We start from the raw sequence: 17158 nt of genomic DNA, 5'->3' as shown, positions 1-17158 counted from the left end.
CAATTAAATTATGTATAACCATCAGTTGTAAATTTTCTACATGAGGATAGATAAATACTAATATATTAACCAAAAAGCGGAGTTTCGATAGAAAGTGAAATGCATAATTTAACCAATGAACGTTTTACACTTCAGTATTTAAACTTCCTCCATGCAGAAACGTTACTGAATATTACTACCTTTGATAGTAAATTGAAAATCTTCATTTATTTTCGCGTCTTGACTTTTTAATCCAATTTCAAATTTCGGTGGTTGATTCTGTTGTACCAAGAATGATCTTTCCTCGTCATTCAGTTGGTTCTGTATATCTTCTATAGTAAGAACGGCAACACTACTACTCTCTCCCATACAATTTTTAGCAACGCAGCAATATGTCCCCAAAGAATTCGTTCCTGTTAATTGGTATACATCGCCCGGCTTCAATTCCTGGCCATCCTTGAACCATTTCAGAATGGGCGTTGGAAAACCGACAACCTTACATTCGAAGGAAACTAAGCCCTCTTCAGTTAAAACTGCTTTCAAGCTCTCCATAAAGCGCGGTTTGCGGTAATTCTTGGGGACTGAAATTTTCAAGTGGAAAATAATAATTGTGTTACCGAACGCCGAAGTCCTAACAATCCAAATCAATAGTCCAATAATGGCATATTATTCAATCTTACTTTCCATTTTGACGTTGCACGTGCTTATTCCAACACTTCCTTCATTATTTGTCACAACACACTTCCATTCTCCTTCATCACAGCTTTCTGATGGCTTTACTTCCAACATGTAAACTCCCAAACCATCTTCAATCATACGATACTTTTCGGAAGCTTCTACACGACCCTCTTTGTTGTACCACGAAACTATTTTTGGCCATGGTGGTACAACGACTAGAACAATGCAACTAAGTTACCTCCTGTATAAATCATCCGCATTAATATGTTACCTTTACAACCCAAAATTATTATGTCTCCAATTTTAACTTTCACGTCTTTCAGTTCGTCTGTGAATATTGGTGGTGGCGCGCTGTACTGAACACTACAAAAAGCATACTCCATCACAAAAGGGCATTATTTGATATGGAACCAACGTTACCTGTCAGCGGGTTTCATAGATCCTTCCCGACTGCCTCTTCCGACTACGTGTACTTTTGAACTCGAATATGCACGTCCCATGCAGTTTATCGCTTCGCAAGTATACGTTCCCAGTGAAGTCGGATCATCGGGATTTGCCGTGAGAGCGAAAACATCCCCTGCTTTTATCTCTTTCGAATCCTTGAACCATCTCAGAATGGGCGTAGGGATTCCTATCACCTTACACTCAAGCGAAACAGTCCCTTGCTCTGTTAAGATCGCGCGAAGCTCTTCGATGAATTCGGGAGCCTTGTATGCTTTGGGCACAAGAACATTCAGGAGAGCAATGCATGAATTGCGCCCCCCGAGGTTCTCAGCCATACACATCCACTGGCCACCATCCTCTAGCACCACTGGAGCGATTTCTAAGCAGACGAAAGTGCCCTCATGAACATGACGGATGCGATCATTCTCGCAAACACGACGATCGTTTCGATACCAAGTCACCTAATGGACGAAAATACCGATTTACTGTTCCGAGGAATTACTTACTATATCAGATTCAGTAACTTTCACTTAGGACACATCGACTTACAACGCCTGAGCAACTCGGTCTGTATATCGGCTTAAAACCCTTTTCATTCGACTTAAGGGGGTCATCCCGTGCGAAGACCGTTTTTTTTTGGCTTTTTTTAGAAATTGTTTGTGAAGAACTGAAGAAAGATGCAAATACGAATTTTTCACCATAGATTTATTAATATCTTGAGCCTTCATAGTAATTTTTCCAGCCCGATCGCATAGTTCATTATTGAAATAAAGAGCAATTTATACACCCATCTCCAAAAAAAGTGTTTTTCTGCTGCCACGCTAGAGGGCGCTGTGATCATTTTAGAGAAAAAAGTTGGCGGCATTTTAACGTACAGACTTAACTACAGTCCGCAAACTAGGATTATTAAAAAATATTAGAAACTAAATTTTTGGTGTCGTGTTAAACTTTTTTTTTTGGAATTTTGACATTTTTTCACGGCTTCTTCAATGAATAAAAAAAAAAACTACTGAATGAATCGCAATTATCCTAGTTTCCGGACCGTAGAAATTTGCTCTGAATAAGTCGTGAAAATTTCAAAGAATTTCGTTGGATAGATTTTGGGCTATGGTGGCAGCCGATTTTCAATATGCGGTTTCGAGAAAAACACATTTGAAAAGTAGAATGCGATTTTTAGCCATAAAATCTTAACTGACCATTAATCTGCTACACCTAGTCCATAAACCTTAGGTTTCTTAAAGAAACACGTGTACGGCCTTGGCTTCAATTCTCGTCCTATTAGTGAAGTCATTCGAACATCATTCGGACCGATAAATACGAGCTTTATTACGGCGATAGACATAAATCCAGCATAATATAACTTCCAAACGACTCCGAATATCAAAAAATCACTTTGCCCATATATTCTACATTATATCTAGATACAATTGAAGCCAAAAAAAAAAATTCGAATCCGCGAATCCGACACACGGGATGACCCCCTTAAGACTCAATTTTTGAAATAATCCTCAATTCCGACTTAGGACCCGTTTCCTTGGAACGAGCTAGCGTTCTAAGTCGAGGTATCTCTGTATTAACCATCCTTCGCGCTAAGTACTTCCATAGTTACGACTCTATAAGTGTGGAAGGCGTCAGTGTTAAATAAGAGGCACGCCTTCAACTCATTTTTGAACGTTATGATTGTGAAGATATTGTAATGCAATATATATGTACATTGGAAGGAGCGAGTGTCATTCCCAGTGCTTGCTTCCGCAATATGATTTATAAGCCCCTAATTGAAATCCAGATTGTCCAGTTTCCCCAATATGTACGTGCCTTAAGTGATAGTCGCGTTGCTCGGGGACATCTAAAGAACTTTTCCTCTTACAGGTTACTATCCTACTTACCTTGAGTTCCGTGGAACTTCGAATCTCGACGAGGAGTCTAGTTCGCGTGCCCACTTTCACCGATAAATCACCAAGTCGGCGGAGAAATACGGGCGGGTCGCTTCCAACTGATCGGTCCTCGGCAATCAGTTCAACGTCCTTCCGTAGCGTTTCTCCGGATTTCGTTCGTGCGTAAAGCGTATAATATCCGGTATCATCTTTCTGAACATGTTCGATAGCCAATTGCACAGCTTTACTTGTTTGCGTTATTCGGAAGCGATCGTTATTCACAATTGGAATATCATCACGACTCCTGCAAGATAAGAAAACGCTTTGTTTACTATTCGAAGTCGCACACTCCAATCATTTGTTGATATTCACGGGAGAATGGAATGGACTCAATCCCACCCACTCACGTATCTTGGCCAACTCGACCCGACCGCGTTGCCAGACAAGTACTAAATTATCTCACAACAAACTCACACGGGATTCTTGGGATTTCTTGGGTCACAGCCAAGTAGTTAAATAGAATTCTGCGCCCATGGCGAACACAGTCTTTTCATTAGCGAAGTGACGATTAAAATACCTCCCTCTGCACTGATTACACGACCGGCATACATTTCTACCAAATTAATATATTGTTAAATCCTCTTTCTCGTTTGTGCTACTTTTAATCAGATTCTGAGAGGAATAAGGAAAATGCAGCTTCCGGTGCTATATGGGAGAAGCAGCGCACTATCGGTCGATTTGACGGACCCCTGACCCTATTAGTTTCTATTTCTACAAAAATTCGAAAATGGAAAGATTGGCTATTTTGGTTTTAGTTGACAGACTCATTGGAAGAGTTTACGGCAGAATACGGAATAAAGAAATGAGGTAGATCTGGCCGCAAACCATCACTTGCTCATATATGAATCCTGTGGGAGCTAACGTAGTAATATTTTCTTTCTTATAGTTGTGTAACATAGACGTTTCCGTTTAGATTTTTGTGTATCACAGGCAAAGAAAAGGAAAAATACTCGTAGTACAGTAACACTCTTCGTGGTACCAGTACTTTTAATTAACCTGACTTGATTTTTAGGACATTCTAGAACTAAGTAATCAATTTCTCTGGCGGTACGGTGTGGGGGAAACCCCGTCATACGCGGACTGCCGCATACGCTTCTAACTGTGTTCCATAAGACAATAGACTAAGTTTATGTCGAAAAACATAAAGATTGGTCAAATCAATCTGCAGCATGCCAAAGCTCCCTCCTACCTGTTGGCAGCGAGAATGACAAAGCTGCAGGATTTCCCCTATATCTTTCTGGTGCAAGAACCGTGGGTTCGATTTAACAGAATCTGTGGCATTGGATCAGTAAAGGGGGCTAGGATCTTCTACGACGAAAGATCCATAAGACCGAGAGCTTGCGTCCTGATGTCAAGACGGTTAGAGGCAACTATACTGTGACAATATTGTTCCCAGGACTTAGCTACAGTCATCATACAATACCAGATAAATGGCGAGAGGAAAAACATCATAGTTGCCTCCGCTTATTTACCCTATGATTCTTTGTATTCTCCACCGACGCAAGAACTTAGGGATCTAGTGGCGTATGCAGAATCAAGTGGTCTCGAACTCTTAATAGGTTGCGATGCGAATGCTCAACATATTTGTTGGGGCAGTAGCAAATGCAATCCAAGAGGAGAGAAGCTATTTGATTTCATCACTTCAGGTGGTCTTATGACTGCAAACGTAGGGTGCGCCCCTACGTTCGTGCGACCGAGAAGAAGCGAAGTAATTGACCTAACAATCTGTACCCCAAAATTGTTAGAGTTGATTACACACTGGCGAGTGCTAGACGAGGTCTCACTGTCAGATCACCGATATCTAGAATTCAATCTGACTATTGCGGGCGAACAGTCTGCAGTACAAAGACGGAACCCTAGGAAAATGGATTGGGCAAAGTTCAATGAACTTCTTGGCAATAAAGTACAGTTCCCTATGCGACTAAGGACCCCTTTGGTGCTGGAAGATGAATTGAAAACTCTGAACGGCACACTTTTAGAGTGCTATGAAGAGGCTTGTCCTATTTCCCGAGGCCAAAGCGGTAAAACGGTTCCTTGGTGGAACCGAGAACTGAAAAAACTCAGGAAATCAACCAGGCGACTTCTAAATCGTGCTTGCAAAAGTAGCAAGGACGAAGACTGGTTAAATTTCAGGAACTCACAAGGTGATTATAAGAGGCTCGTGAGGTGCTCGAAACGAGACTCCTTTAGAGCGTACCGTGAGGAACTGGAAGGCGAAAGGGAGACTTCAAGGCTGTGCAGAGTCCTCAAAATGGATGAGTCGGCCAAGTTGGATTCTCTTAGAAAACCCGACGGTACTTTCACGAGCTCCAGACTGGACTCAGTACAGACTCTCCAGGAAGTACACCACCCGGGGGAACGGGTGAGAGAAGTGGTAGAGGGAGGGTTGACGGTTCTTGCAACCCCTTCAACACGCAAGCGTTGCAAGAGGAACTGGAACACTGCGAAAGCGGTTGTTACCCATGAAAAGGTGAGAGCTGCCATACTGTCCTTTGGACATTTCAAAGCACCTGGCATGGATGGCATCTATCCGGCAATGCTAAAGGAGGGTATGGAGCATTTAGAGCGACCTCTAAGAAATATTTTTCGAGGATGTCTTGCTCTGGGCTACGTGTCTTCTTCTTGGCAACAGGTTAAGGTAGTTTTCATACCGAAACCTGGGAAAGATGACTATTCTAATCCAAAGAACTTCAGACAGATCAGCTTGACTTCATTCTTGCTGAAAGGTTTGGAGAGACTGGTGGAGCGTCACATTCGTGGAAACGCACTTAGGTCACACCCACTTAGTGAAAACCAACATGCTTACCAACGTGGAAAGTCCTGTGAGTCTGCTCTTCATTCTTTGGTCACAAAGATAGAGGATGCAACTTTGAATGGTGAGTACGCGATGGGGGTGTTCGTGGACATTGAAGGGGCTTTTGACTGTGCGCCTTTTCAAAAACTTTGTGACGCCGCCAGAGCGCATGGTGTTGATGATGCTTTAATTAAGTGGATCTGCTATGCTAACGCAAAGATTGTTGTGCGCTGAGGTAGGGGTCGATCGCTACCTGACTACAGAAGCAACGAAGGGCTGCCCCCAAGGAGGTGTGCTTTCGCCGCTTCTGTAGAGTATGCTGATCGACTCACTGCTACGCGAACTGCAAAATTTGCCAATACACGCTCAAGCTTATGCTGATGACGTGGCTGTACTTGCTGTTGAGCGGGATCTTGGAACGGTGTGTAGGAATATACAGCGTGCCGTTGATTTCATAGACAGCTGGTACCTCAGACATTACTTGCTGTTGATCGGGATCTTGGAACGGTGTGTAGGAATATACAGCGTGCCGTTGATTTCATAGACAGCTGGTACCTCAGACATGGTCTGTTAGTTAATCCAAATAAAACCACAATGGTTTTATTCACAAAAAGGAGAAAATTGGATGGACTTTGTCTCCCTGAGATGAGGGGTACTACCCTTCAACTCTCCGAAGAAGTGAAATATCTAGGAGTCACTCTAGATAAAAAACTTCTTTGGAACAAACATGTAGAGGTAAAGATGAAACGAGTTCTCACAGCTTATGGGCTGTGCAGACGGACCTTTACCTCGACATGGGGACTCAGGTCTCATGTGGTAATGTGGATATACGTTGCCATCATTAGGCCGATGTTCGTATATGCATCCGTAGTGTGGTGGGTTAAGGTGAGACAAAAAGGTTTTCACCGTAAACTAGACGCACTGCAAAGAACTGTTTGTCTGGGTATCACTGGTGCCATGAGCACGACATCCGGCGCAGCTCTGAATGCACTACTCAATTTGCAGCCCCTGGATATATTTATTCAAAGCCCTGCAATAAGAGCAGCTCATAGGCTAATTCGATTAGATCTATGGGAAACAACGGATGTGGGAGGCACAGAGCATTGGAAGAGTTATTGGGAGGACTAAATCCAGTTCTTACAATGCCTTCCGATTCTCGTGTCCCCATACATCTGTTTGGTAGAAGATATGTAGTTACCCTGAAGCATAGAGAGGACTGGGAAGACCCAGAGGAATGCGTGGCTGGATATACGGAAGTCTTTTACACCGATGGCTCAAAAACAGAAGAGGGTTCTGGAGCCGGAGTCTACCTCTCGAATAAAAACGAGAAGTGGGCTTTTCCTTTGGGACAATATGCCACGGTTTTTCAAGCCGAAGTTTATGCGATCCTAAGGGTGGCAAACTGGGCGATTGACGAGCGGTTGAAGGGCAGGCGCATCGCAATCTGCAGTCAAGCTGCACTGAGGGCATTGAGCAGTCCTTTGATCACTAAAAAAATCGTTCAGGAATGCAGAAACCGTTTGAACTCTATGGACGGTGGAACTATTCTGGGTACCTGGTCACTGTGGCATAGAGGGAAATGAAATCTCGGACGCTTTAGCGAAAGAGGGGTCAATCTCCCCTATGCCGGGACCGGAGCCAGCAATTTGGGTATCAGTAGTATTGGCTAAATCTGTTTTCAAAAACTGGGAACAAGTTTCCCATAACGACAGATGGCAGAGCTTAAATGCTGCTCGACTTACCAAACTTTTCCTGCCAGAACCCAAGATACGTACCGCAAAGTTTATCCTGTCGAAAAGCAGGAGGACTTGCAGGTGTGTTGTGGGCATTCTGACAGGCCATAATTCACTAGCTGGGCATATTTTCAGAATAGGAATTACCGAAGATGATACGTGTCCCTCCTGTAATGAGGAAGCGGAATCCACGGAGCATTTCCTATGTGAATGCCCCGCCTATGGACGCATCAGGCATCAGATCTTTGGTGCCGATGTCCTCCAATTGCGACGGATAGCATCACATCCACTAACGGAAATCCCGCGATACGTTAACGAATCCGGAATATTCCGTTAGACGGGGGAGGCGAGTGCAATGGGCCAACACGGCCTGAGTGCTCAGAAGCTGTAGCTTCTCCCCCACCATACACACACACACAAGTAATCAATTTGTGAAAATTCTTATTTAATGTTAAATTTTATTACGTTTTCTAACTAAATACGTTTTCATCAGTTTAAAAATTTTACTCTAAACTTGAAAATATTAAAGGCATAAGTGGCAATTCATTGAAGCTGCATGGGGGCGAATGAAGTGGATTTTATCATTCGCTTTTACTACGAAATATCAACGGCCTCTGGCAGGTACTGCATCTTACCGCCCCGGTTGCATCAGAGATTCGCCGAGCGTTTCACGCACCGAGTCACAGATCAGTTCCGTTTTATTACTTGCAGCGATACAATCCTGGCCGTCATCAGGGAGCGTGTTCGGCTTGAGGTCATCACGGAAAATGGTGGCCAAGAGTCGATTGGGGTATAGTTCCAGTATTCGCCCGTCTTCAGTGTTCGGCTGAGGCCTCTGCTGAGGTTTTGGACGAATTCCAAAGAGCGTGTATGAAATTTTGGAGGTGGATTTATTGTATAGAACAGGTATTGCCAGGGTTTATGCATCTTCAACATCTCCGAGAGAGTGAGATTGTGTTTCGGCTATATGCAAATATGTCGCTGCTGCAACTGCAATCGCTTGTGTATTGTGGTGCAGTTGCAGCTATGAGATTGTAAGGCCAAAAGATCCGCTTTCGTGTTATTGGTTTGAGTTACCGAAGAGATCCACCATAGAAAATTCATCCGAGATGCCGGCGAGACTCATTACTGCAGGACATTGTTAGGCTAACTGAGCAGACGAGTAAAGAATAAAGTGCAGAGGTTTCACTGAAAATATGCCATGCCAGTGAGACACCCGTAGTTGAAATTCTGTACATACTAAAACAGAAACTTTCTGTTACGACGGTCAAAAGTCAAAAGTCACTTCAGACATGTTCAGAACTGGAAATTATCAGAACTCTTAATCTTTCGGCAACGGAAGAAAAGTAGTATTGGGGTGAAATTTTGGCGTTACCTGCCCAGTATGTTGATTGAATTGCCGCTAAAAATATCCGCGATACTACTACCGTGGGCATAGATTTTGCGGATGCTATCGAAGACCTGGAGAGACCCTGAACTCGATCGGGTGTGAAATTTCATACACATTCGATTGGCACATAGTATAAAAAAGATCATTAGTCGGCCTGAGGAATTTCCACCCTTCTTCACTGTGGGAAATACCGGTCTTGTTTCTGAAAGGGACGTGATGCAATACCCCGCAGCTATAGATGAAATGTGAGGTGGAAAAGCAAAATGTTTAATGTGAATCGATTGCTTAACCTGCAAATGTTTTAATGTCTTCCTCCCTGCTTCAAAAAGTGAGAAAAGATATTCGAATATTTGTAATTTTTACGTAATTTTTCTTAAAGTTATCAAGAGCTAAAGTTAAAGCTTGAATTTTCAAGAGCTAAAGTTAAAGCTTGAATTTTCGATTGTCCACAAAGTAAAAATCTTTTTTGACAATTATGGTAAGAATTTCCATTGTTCATAATCCTTTGTGTAATTTCAATGCAGTATTATCTTAGGAAATATCAAAGTTAAAAAAGTTGAAATTTGAAAGGGTTGAAAACTGTCGTACTCATAAGAACGTTTTCACCAAAATGTTATAGACTTCTAGCGCCGTTGTTTAGATCAATGTAATAAAAGATATATGGTTAAGATAATCTGCTATGTGGGGTATAACTCAGTAATCACATCTACGGGCTATTGCTATCGGTTCCCGGCAATGCGCTTCAACTATCTGTATGAAAATTGCACGATTATTCGGAAAAATTGCGCTCCTCCAACATTGTTCAACGCTACATAGTTCTAGGGCCCAACACATATCGGCTATCCTAGAATAGTGCGTTCCATTGTATGGCACAACCCGCAATAAAGTTGTCGTCTTTCCTTAATATGTGACCTGTCCACTGTCACTTCCGCTTTCTGATCAACACAGTTATGGATATATAATACCCCTGTTACCAATTGTTGCACCCAAGACGAGTGCACTTCTTTGATGTCTTAACGATCACCCTCTTTTTTCACTTACTGTGGAAGATCCCAGATTCCCAGCATTTTTAAATCAAAATAAATTCTGCCGGAGCAGTACGAAAGCGTTCCGCAGGGAGTTAAGACCGGCGGATTTACTCCATTTGAGTGCGCTGATGGCATTGTTAATTTCGCTTTTGTGTGGAAAAGTAGTCTGTATCCGCATGTTATGGTGACTTGCCATATCATCCACAAGAAGTAGAACTTCACCAGATGTTAAACGATTTATTGTTGAAATACTTCCTCCTCCTATTCAGCTACTTATCGTCGTAGATTAGAACTCTACACTTAAAGTCCCTCACTGGACGATTGAAAGGCTTACGACCAATTACTTATTCATGATGTGATGTACAGCTGCGAAACCGTTGCCATTTGCGGCAGCTTCTGCGTCCTTTACCAGCCCAGTGGCGGATTTTTTTTTTTATTGTGGCGCAGACTATGTTAAACTTCTTGCTTTTTTCGCGGTAATGGAACGCGAACATTGTGCCACGAATAACAGCGCAGTGAAAGTTGCGAAAGTGTATAAACTGTTCACCGTTGTTGTTCATATACCCGAACAGGTACTACCTTGGCATTCAGATCAACCATCCCAATCACAATGTCTCCTTTAGGAAACCTTTCCTGAGCTGCAGGTAATTCTCGTAGCACTGCATAACTGATGCGGATTCGTGTTTGATATCACTTGAATTTCCACAGAACGAAAGTACAATGCCGTAAAACGGAGAAAAGTCTTCTTCAGAATCTCACCATCTCACTTCGCTTGGGCCTAGAATGTCCAGCCTGTACCGCTGGAATTCTCGCTCGAGTTGGGGAAAGCAAACATACTGAGAGCCTCCGATACCGTTGCCGAAGAGCATACCCACATTCCAGAAACCAATCAGTAACGGTTTTGGCTAGCGGAAGTTCGTAGCCGCGAAGTCAGCCTCTATCCGAGGCATCTTTGACATTTCGATAGCAGTAAAATTTCGAATTTGAAGATTGCTAGCCCACAAATTTCTATCTCTTCTATTCGAATTTTACGATAAGCAGAGCAGGAATGATTGAGAGAATATCTTGACTTAAATTAGAGAAAGTATTTACAAACATATTAGGTATATAACTTTACTATCGCCGTTTTTCGATAGATAGCTTTAGAGATACATGGTGAATAGAACGGTCGGGTCTAAAGTGTCATTTGGTAGCTTAATATATCTGTCGAAAATAAGTGGTTTTGAACTCGCTTCTTATATTTTTAATCGCTTTAAAATATCTGCTTACGAGCCGAATTTTCGCCATTTGCGGGAAGTTTTACTTTACGCGTTCCATTCAAAGAAATCTGCTGCTGAGACTCACCGAATGCTCTCGGATACGCATGGCGAGGCAGCTATTAGTGAAAGAACGTATCGTGAATGGTCTCAACGCTTCAAAAATGGTGATTTCAACATCGAAGACCAGCATGGCGGCGGAAAGGAAAAGGTGTCTGAAGATGACGAATTGACGACTTTACTCGACGAAAACTCGTGCCAAACCTAAGAACAGTTGACAAAATCATTGCATGGTACGCAGCCATTTCAAAGTGCCTCGAAGCCCTAGGAATGGTTCAGAAGGTTAAGAAATTGGGTGCCGTACGAGTTGAAACCGAGGGACGTTGTACGGTGTTTGTTTGCTTGTGAACAGCTGCTTCAAAGTCAACCACAGAAAGGATTTCTGAACCGTGTCGTGAATGGGGACGAATAATGGGTTCACTACGATAATCCCAAACACAGAAAATCATGCAGTTTGCCAGGCCATGCTTCCACATCGACAGCGAATATTCACGGCTCCAAGGTTATGCTTTGAATTTACTCAGACCAGCTCAGTGTAGTTTACTACGCTACTATGATAAAACCGAGTGAAACCATTACAGGCGAACAATATCAAACTCAACTGATGTGTTTGAAATGACGATTGAAGAAAAAGTGGCCTCAGTTCGAGGAAAGCCACGACAAAGTGATTTTGCTGCACTAACAATTTTTGAAAATAACGCCTTAAATTTTGGGAAAAAAACGGCGGAAGCTAAGTTATACACCTAATATATCATATAACAGAAAGAGCACAGGATTCGCTACCTATTTTGTTTTAAAGTTTTGTATTTGAAGATCTTTGTTTAATAGAAAGGAAGTACAAACATATTTTATAAAATAGACAGACAAATATTTGCGGTTGGCTTAGGTAAATGTTTGCATCTATGTACACAACAGGCGGACAAGTGTCTGTATTAGGCCCAGATAACAGGCAAATAAATTAGTTTTTCAAAACTAATTCCCTAGATTTATTCAGTTATTATAAACGAAAATTTCCTCTATACGGGATGTAGTTTAGTTATTGCAAACACGTGTTTCGAACACAAAAATATCTTTCCTCAATGATACTTTTATGAAGTAGGATGTGTGTCTGACAGCAGAGAGAAACATTTTTGTCTCAGACGACAAAGAGAGAAATGTCATTATCAGACAAATATCTGTTCCATACAACAAACAGCCAAATGTATGTTTGTCTTAGACAAATTTTTGTCTACCTTAAAAAAATATCCGCGTTTATTTCATGCAAATATCTGTGTCAAATAAATTTCTACTTGAAATCTGCTGTGTCTGTATCAAACTCAGACAACAGGCTGACCAATGGCTATGTCTATCTCGGATAAATGTCTGTGCCTGCCACGGAAAGACAGACAATTTTTTACATAAAATGATTAGTTGTTGTAACTAAAAGTGACCAACTGCTTTTTCCAATTTGTTTCCAACTGGCGGTTGTTTGTTAGAGATTCCAACTACTAACTACAAATTTGAGAAAGTAGTTCCTAAATTACATATTAGTAGCAGTTATGTACAAACTCGTTGACGAATCACTGCCGAGTAGCAAAAAGTACTAAGTAATCATAGTGAAATTATGCGGTGTTTCCAACGATTAATTAATTGAAGTAATAAAAACTTGTTGTTTCTTTTTCGTTGGTGTGGGTATTTATTCTTGCAAATACCGATATTTCGGGAACCACTTGTTCCCTTCATCAGTGCTAACAACTTGTTGTTTCTTTTTCGTTGGTGTGGGTATTTGCAACAATAAATACCCACACCAACGAAAAAGAAACAACAAGCTAGTATGGCCCTGGCGAGGATGATGCCGAATGTGGGAGGGCCACGGCATACCTTTAGGTTGCTTATAGTCAAGGTAGTGACCTCAATCATGCTCTATGTGACCCCAGTTTGGAGCGAGGCATTGCGGATGTCAGTTAACACTAGCAAACTGAATGCAGTCTACAGGAGGATAGCTCTGAGGGTATGCTCTGCCTTCAGGACTGTTTCAGATGATGCAGCATTCATCATCTCTGGAATGATGCCGATTGACATCTTGGCAGATGAGATGGCGAATATATACCATGCGAAGCCAATCTCTCCCTTATCGCAGACGAAGAACGCTGAGAGGGAGAAATCCATAAATAGATGGCAAGAGCGGTGGGAACGCTCAGGAAAGGGTCGGTGGACTCACAGGCTCATTCCTGTCATCAAGGAGTGGTTGGAGAGACGACACGGTGAGATTAATTATAATCTCACCCAGTTTCTCACGGGACATGGAGGATATCTCCAATACCTTCACAGGTTTAAATTGGAGACCTCACCCGACTGTCCAAATTGTGATGGAGTCCCAGAGGACCCAGAGCATGTATTCTTCCACTGTCCGAGATTTGTGGAAGAAAGGAGGAATCTAGAGGAGACTCCAGGAGAAGTGCTGGTACCTGAAAATCTGGTGCCGAAAATGCTAGCACATCAAGAGAATTGGAATGCGGTCAACTCCATGGTCGCATCAATTCAAGATAAATTGCGAAAGGCAGAGGAAAGGAGAAAAGCGCGGTCACGTGCGCCGCGTATAGAAGAAAGGTGACAAAGCTAGAGTGAGCTGACTCCGCCCCGTGATGTAATACCTTATGGTGGTTCCGCGGGGCAGGGAGGGAGTCGGGGCTGGTTTTAGTGGGTAAAAATCCCACACGCTGGTGTGTCCAGACCAGTGTCTTTTTGAAGATTTCCACCTCCTCAACAAAAAAAAAAAGGCAGACAGACAGACGGACAGACAGACAGACAGATAGACAGACAGACAGACGGACAGACAGTAAACCGATTTTAATAAGGTCAACTGTCGACGCAATCAGCATGCTGACTGGCTTGGCTCAGGCTGCAATAGAAGAAGGAAAATGCTGTGCAGTAATAACCCCCGACGTAAAAAATGCGTTCAATAGTGCAAAATGGAGAAAAAATCATCGAGGCACTCGACAAGATACAAGCCCCGAAGTACATTGTACGCATTGTGGTCGAGTTTCTCCTTGGGAGAAGACTTTACTGCGACTCGGACGATGGGCTAAAAATATTCCCGACAACTTGCGGAGTGCCACAGGGTTCTGTCCTGGGTCCCTTGCTGTGGCTAGTTATGTACGGTGGAGTGTTGACGCTACGCCTACCGGACAACGTGACAACTATTGGCTTCGCCGATGATATCGGAATAACGGTGGTTGCAAAGCACCAAGACGAGATCGAAACCTATGCAAATGAAGCGATATGGGAGATCAATTCCTGGTTGAGAAATTCTGGCCTTTCACTTGCCGAGCATAAAACAGAAGTAGTTCTCATTAGCAAGAGAAGAAAGAACACAACTGTGAAAATCAAAGTTGGCGGAAAAACAATTTACTCCCAACCATCGCTCAAATACTTGGGAGTAATTATTGACAGAAGACTCAACTTCAAAAGACACATTGACTACGCCGCAACTAAAGCGTCTTCCATCGCTACAACGATCTCGAGGATACTACCGAACATTGGTGGGCCAAGACAAAGTCGACGTCTTCTGCTCTCTAGGGTAGTCAGCTCCGTGCTACTCTACGCAGCTCCAGTTTGGGCAACTGCTCTGAATAAGAAAGTGAACTGCTGAAAATTGGGAATGGCGTATCGGTTAAGTGCACTCCAGGTATGCAGTGCATATCGGACAACATCAGGAGAAGCGGCATATGTACTAGCAGGGATGCTCCCCATAGACATCTTAGCGAAGGAAAGTCGGCGACTCTACGACAAAACGTATGCAGCTGGAGAGTCTAGCGCATTTCGACGGCAGCTGGCACGGTGGGAATCTATCGAACGGTGGCAACAGCGATGGGACGAATCCCAAACTGGTCGTTGGACATACCGCATCATTCCGGATATTCGGAGATGGTTTGAACGAAACCATGGGGAATTAAGCTACGAGTGAACACAATTCTTGAGTGGACATGGAGGTTATCGTGCTTATTTACATCGATTTGGTCACGACGAATCACCATGCTGCTCAAGATGTGGTAACGTGGCTGAGAATGCAGAGCATGTCATATTTGATTGTCCCAGGTTCACCGCGCACCGAACAAGAATGGAAGCGGTCGCAGACAGGCGTTTAACACCCGAAAACATTGTGGAGTTTATGCTGGAGTCAACGGATGCCTGGAACCAGGTTGTAAGGGAACTGCAAGCTATTCACCAAGAGCTTAGGCAGGAAGAACTACGACGAAAACAAGGAAGGGAGAGAACCATAATGAGCCGCAGTTAAAAGCTGATCCAGCCCCGCGATGCAATACTTGATAGGAGTTCCGTGGGGAGAGTGGATTGAGAAGGAGGTGGTTTTAATAAGTAGAAGTCTCATATAACTGCGTGGCAGGAGCCAGTAGTAGGTTTTGAACCTTTCCACCTTCCAACGCCGAAAAAAAAAAAAAAAAACGACGGACAGACAGGTAGACAGACAGACAGACAGACAGTAAACCGATTTTAATAAGGTTTTGTGTTTACACAAAACCTTAAAAAGTGGTGGCGAAAAAGCAGGATTCGTTGAAAATATTAAGATGTGCTCACATTGGCAGAGATGCACAGCATTTCATTAAGTCCATATAATTCTGTTATGTTTGACAATTTTGGCTTCCTTCATCGATATTTGAATAGCCGTCGTTAATTTTGTTGCGTGAATTCTGATATTTCTCATGAACATTTTCAAAGTTTTGTATAAAAGGAAACCTTATTAAAATCGATTTAACGCCTGCTTATAACAACTGTGTTAATTTACTGAAAAACAGCTGAACCTATTATCCCGAAAATTGGTCAGAATATCTGGTCTATGAAGTGAGTGGCACGATTTTGTATTGAGTTTAGCCTTTTTAAAGTAGGTTTCCTATACACTTGCTTAGACAGGAGGGGCTGTTCTTTTTTTTTCTAGAATATAATCATGTTTGAGTGCCAAAAAAAGGAACTCAATACTTTTCAAAATCAGGCGGGAAGCCGCGGAATCAGGACTTGAAATGTATACAGCATAAAGTGAAACATTCTCAAAATCTATTTAATTTTAAAGCGTGAAAAAAATAGTATCAGCATCAACCCGAAATTCACTTCAAAACGCATCCAGTTTCGATATCTTTTCAAATAAAACTAATAATAAAATATTGAGTTCTCTCGTAATTTTTTCACGATCTCTGCAACCCCATATCGATTACAGATGTCCTTATTTCGGATGTAATCTAGTTTCCATCCAAATGGGTTCCAGCTTAAAACCAGAAAGCCGATAGAAACTTAACGAACGAACACGTAGAGGCTGTTCGCGAATCTGTTGACCACAGCGAACCGTAAAATGTAAAAAGACCCATATGTGTTATAATCTGACTCTAGCCTCCTTAAAGAAATATAAAAGGTCATCAATCATGCAGGGATCTCTGCTCCAGAAGAGTTATTTAAGGTTAAAAATTGTCTATACCTTCTTCTTTCTTCTTCTTTTTCTTCAGCCTTTGTCCCCGAAACCGGACATAATCCTTACACCAAAAAATTATTTGTTCGTTGGTTTCCCTAACCTTGCAAGTGTTACATTTATGCGAATCTACGAGTATATTGCCAGACCTCTTGCGAAAAACTTTATTGAATGTGTGATTGGCCTGAAGACGATTCAGTAATTTTCCTTGGAAAGATGTAAGTGTACGTGTGGCTTCCGGTTTAATTATAGGTAGAGTTACGTGAATGTTAGAGAAAAATTTTGCCAGGAAGTCATTCTCCCATTCTCTATAGCAGTGTTCTTGAAGTGCTTTAAAAAACATCCCCAGGGGACGGTTCGACGAATTTGGTAGGACCATACCCCAGAGCCTTAAAAGCGTCAACATG

At 42.4% G+C, this 17158-nt stretch overlaps 1 protein-coding gene across 1 annotated transcript in view; it reads right to left on the bottom strand.

Moving 5' to 3' along the window:
- The window catches only part of LOC119661503, a gene marked incomplete at its 3' end in the record, with an annotated part of 47582 nt that overhangs the window by 11089 nt on the left and 19335 nt on the right, over positions 1-17158 (bottom strand). Inside the window, exons 3-7 of the mRNA XM_038070870.1 lie at positions 2988-3279; positions 1078-1562; positions 929-1020; positions 660-872; positions 180-560 (exon numbers count right to left, since the gene is read on the bottom strand). Coding sequence (XP_037926798.1) covers positions 180-560; positions 660-872; positions 929-1020; positions 1078-1562; positions 2988-3279 — 1463 coding nt within the window. The remainder of the gene's footprint in view (positions 1-179; positions 561-659; positions 873-928; positions 1021-1077; positions 1563-2987; positions 3280-17158) is intronic.

This window comes from Hermetia illucens, chromosome 1 (genome assembly GCF_905115235.1).
Source record: "Hermetia illucens chromosome 1, iHerIll2.2.curated.20191125, whole genome shotgun sequence".
In the NCBI taxonomy this organism is placed as follows: Eukaryota; Metazoa; Arthropoda; class Insecta; order Diptera; family Stratiomyidae; genus Hermetia; species Hermetia illucens.
The sequence above is the reverse complement of the archived record's forward strand: the minus strand, read 5'-3'. Positions and strand labels throughout refer to the sequence as shown.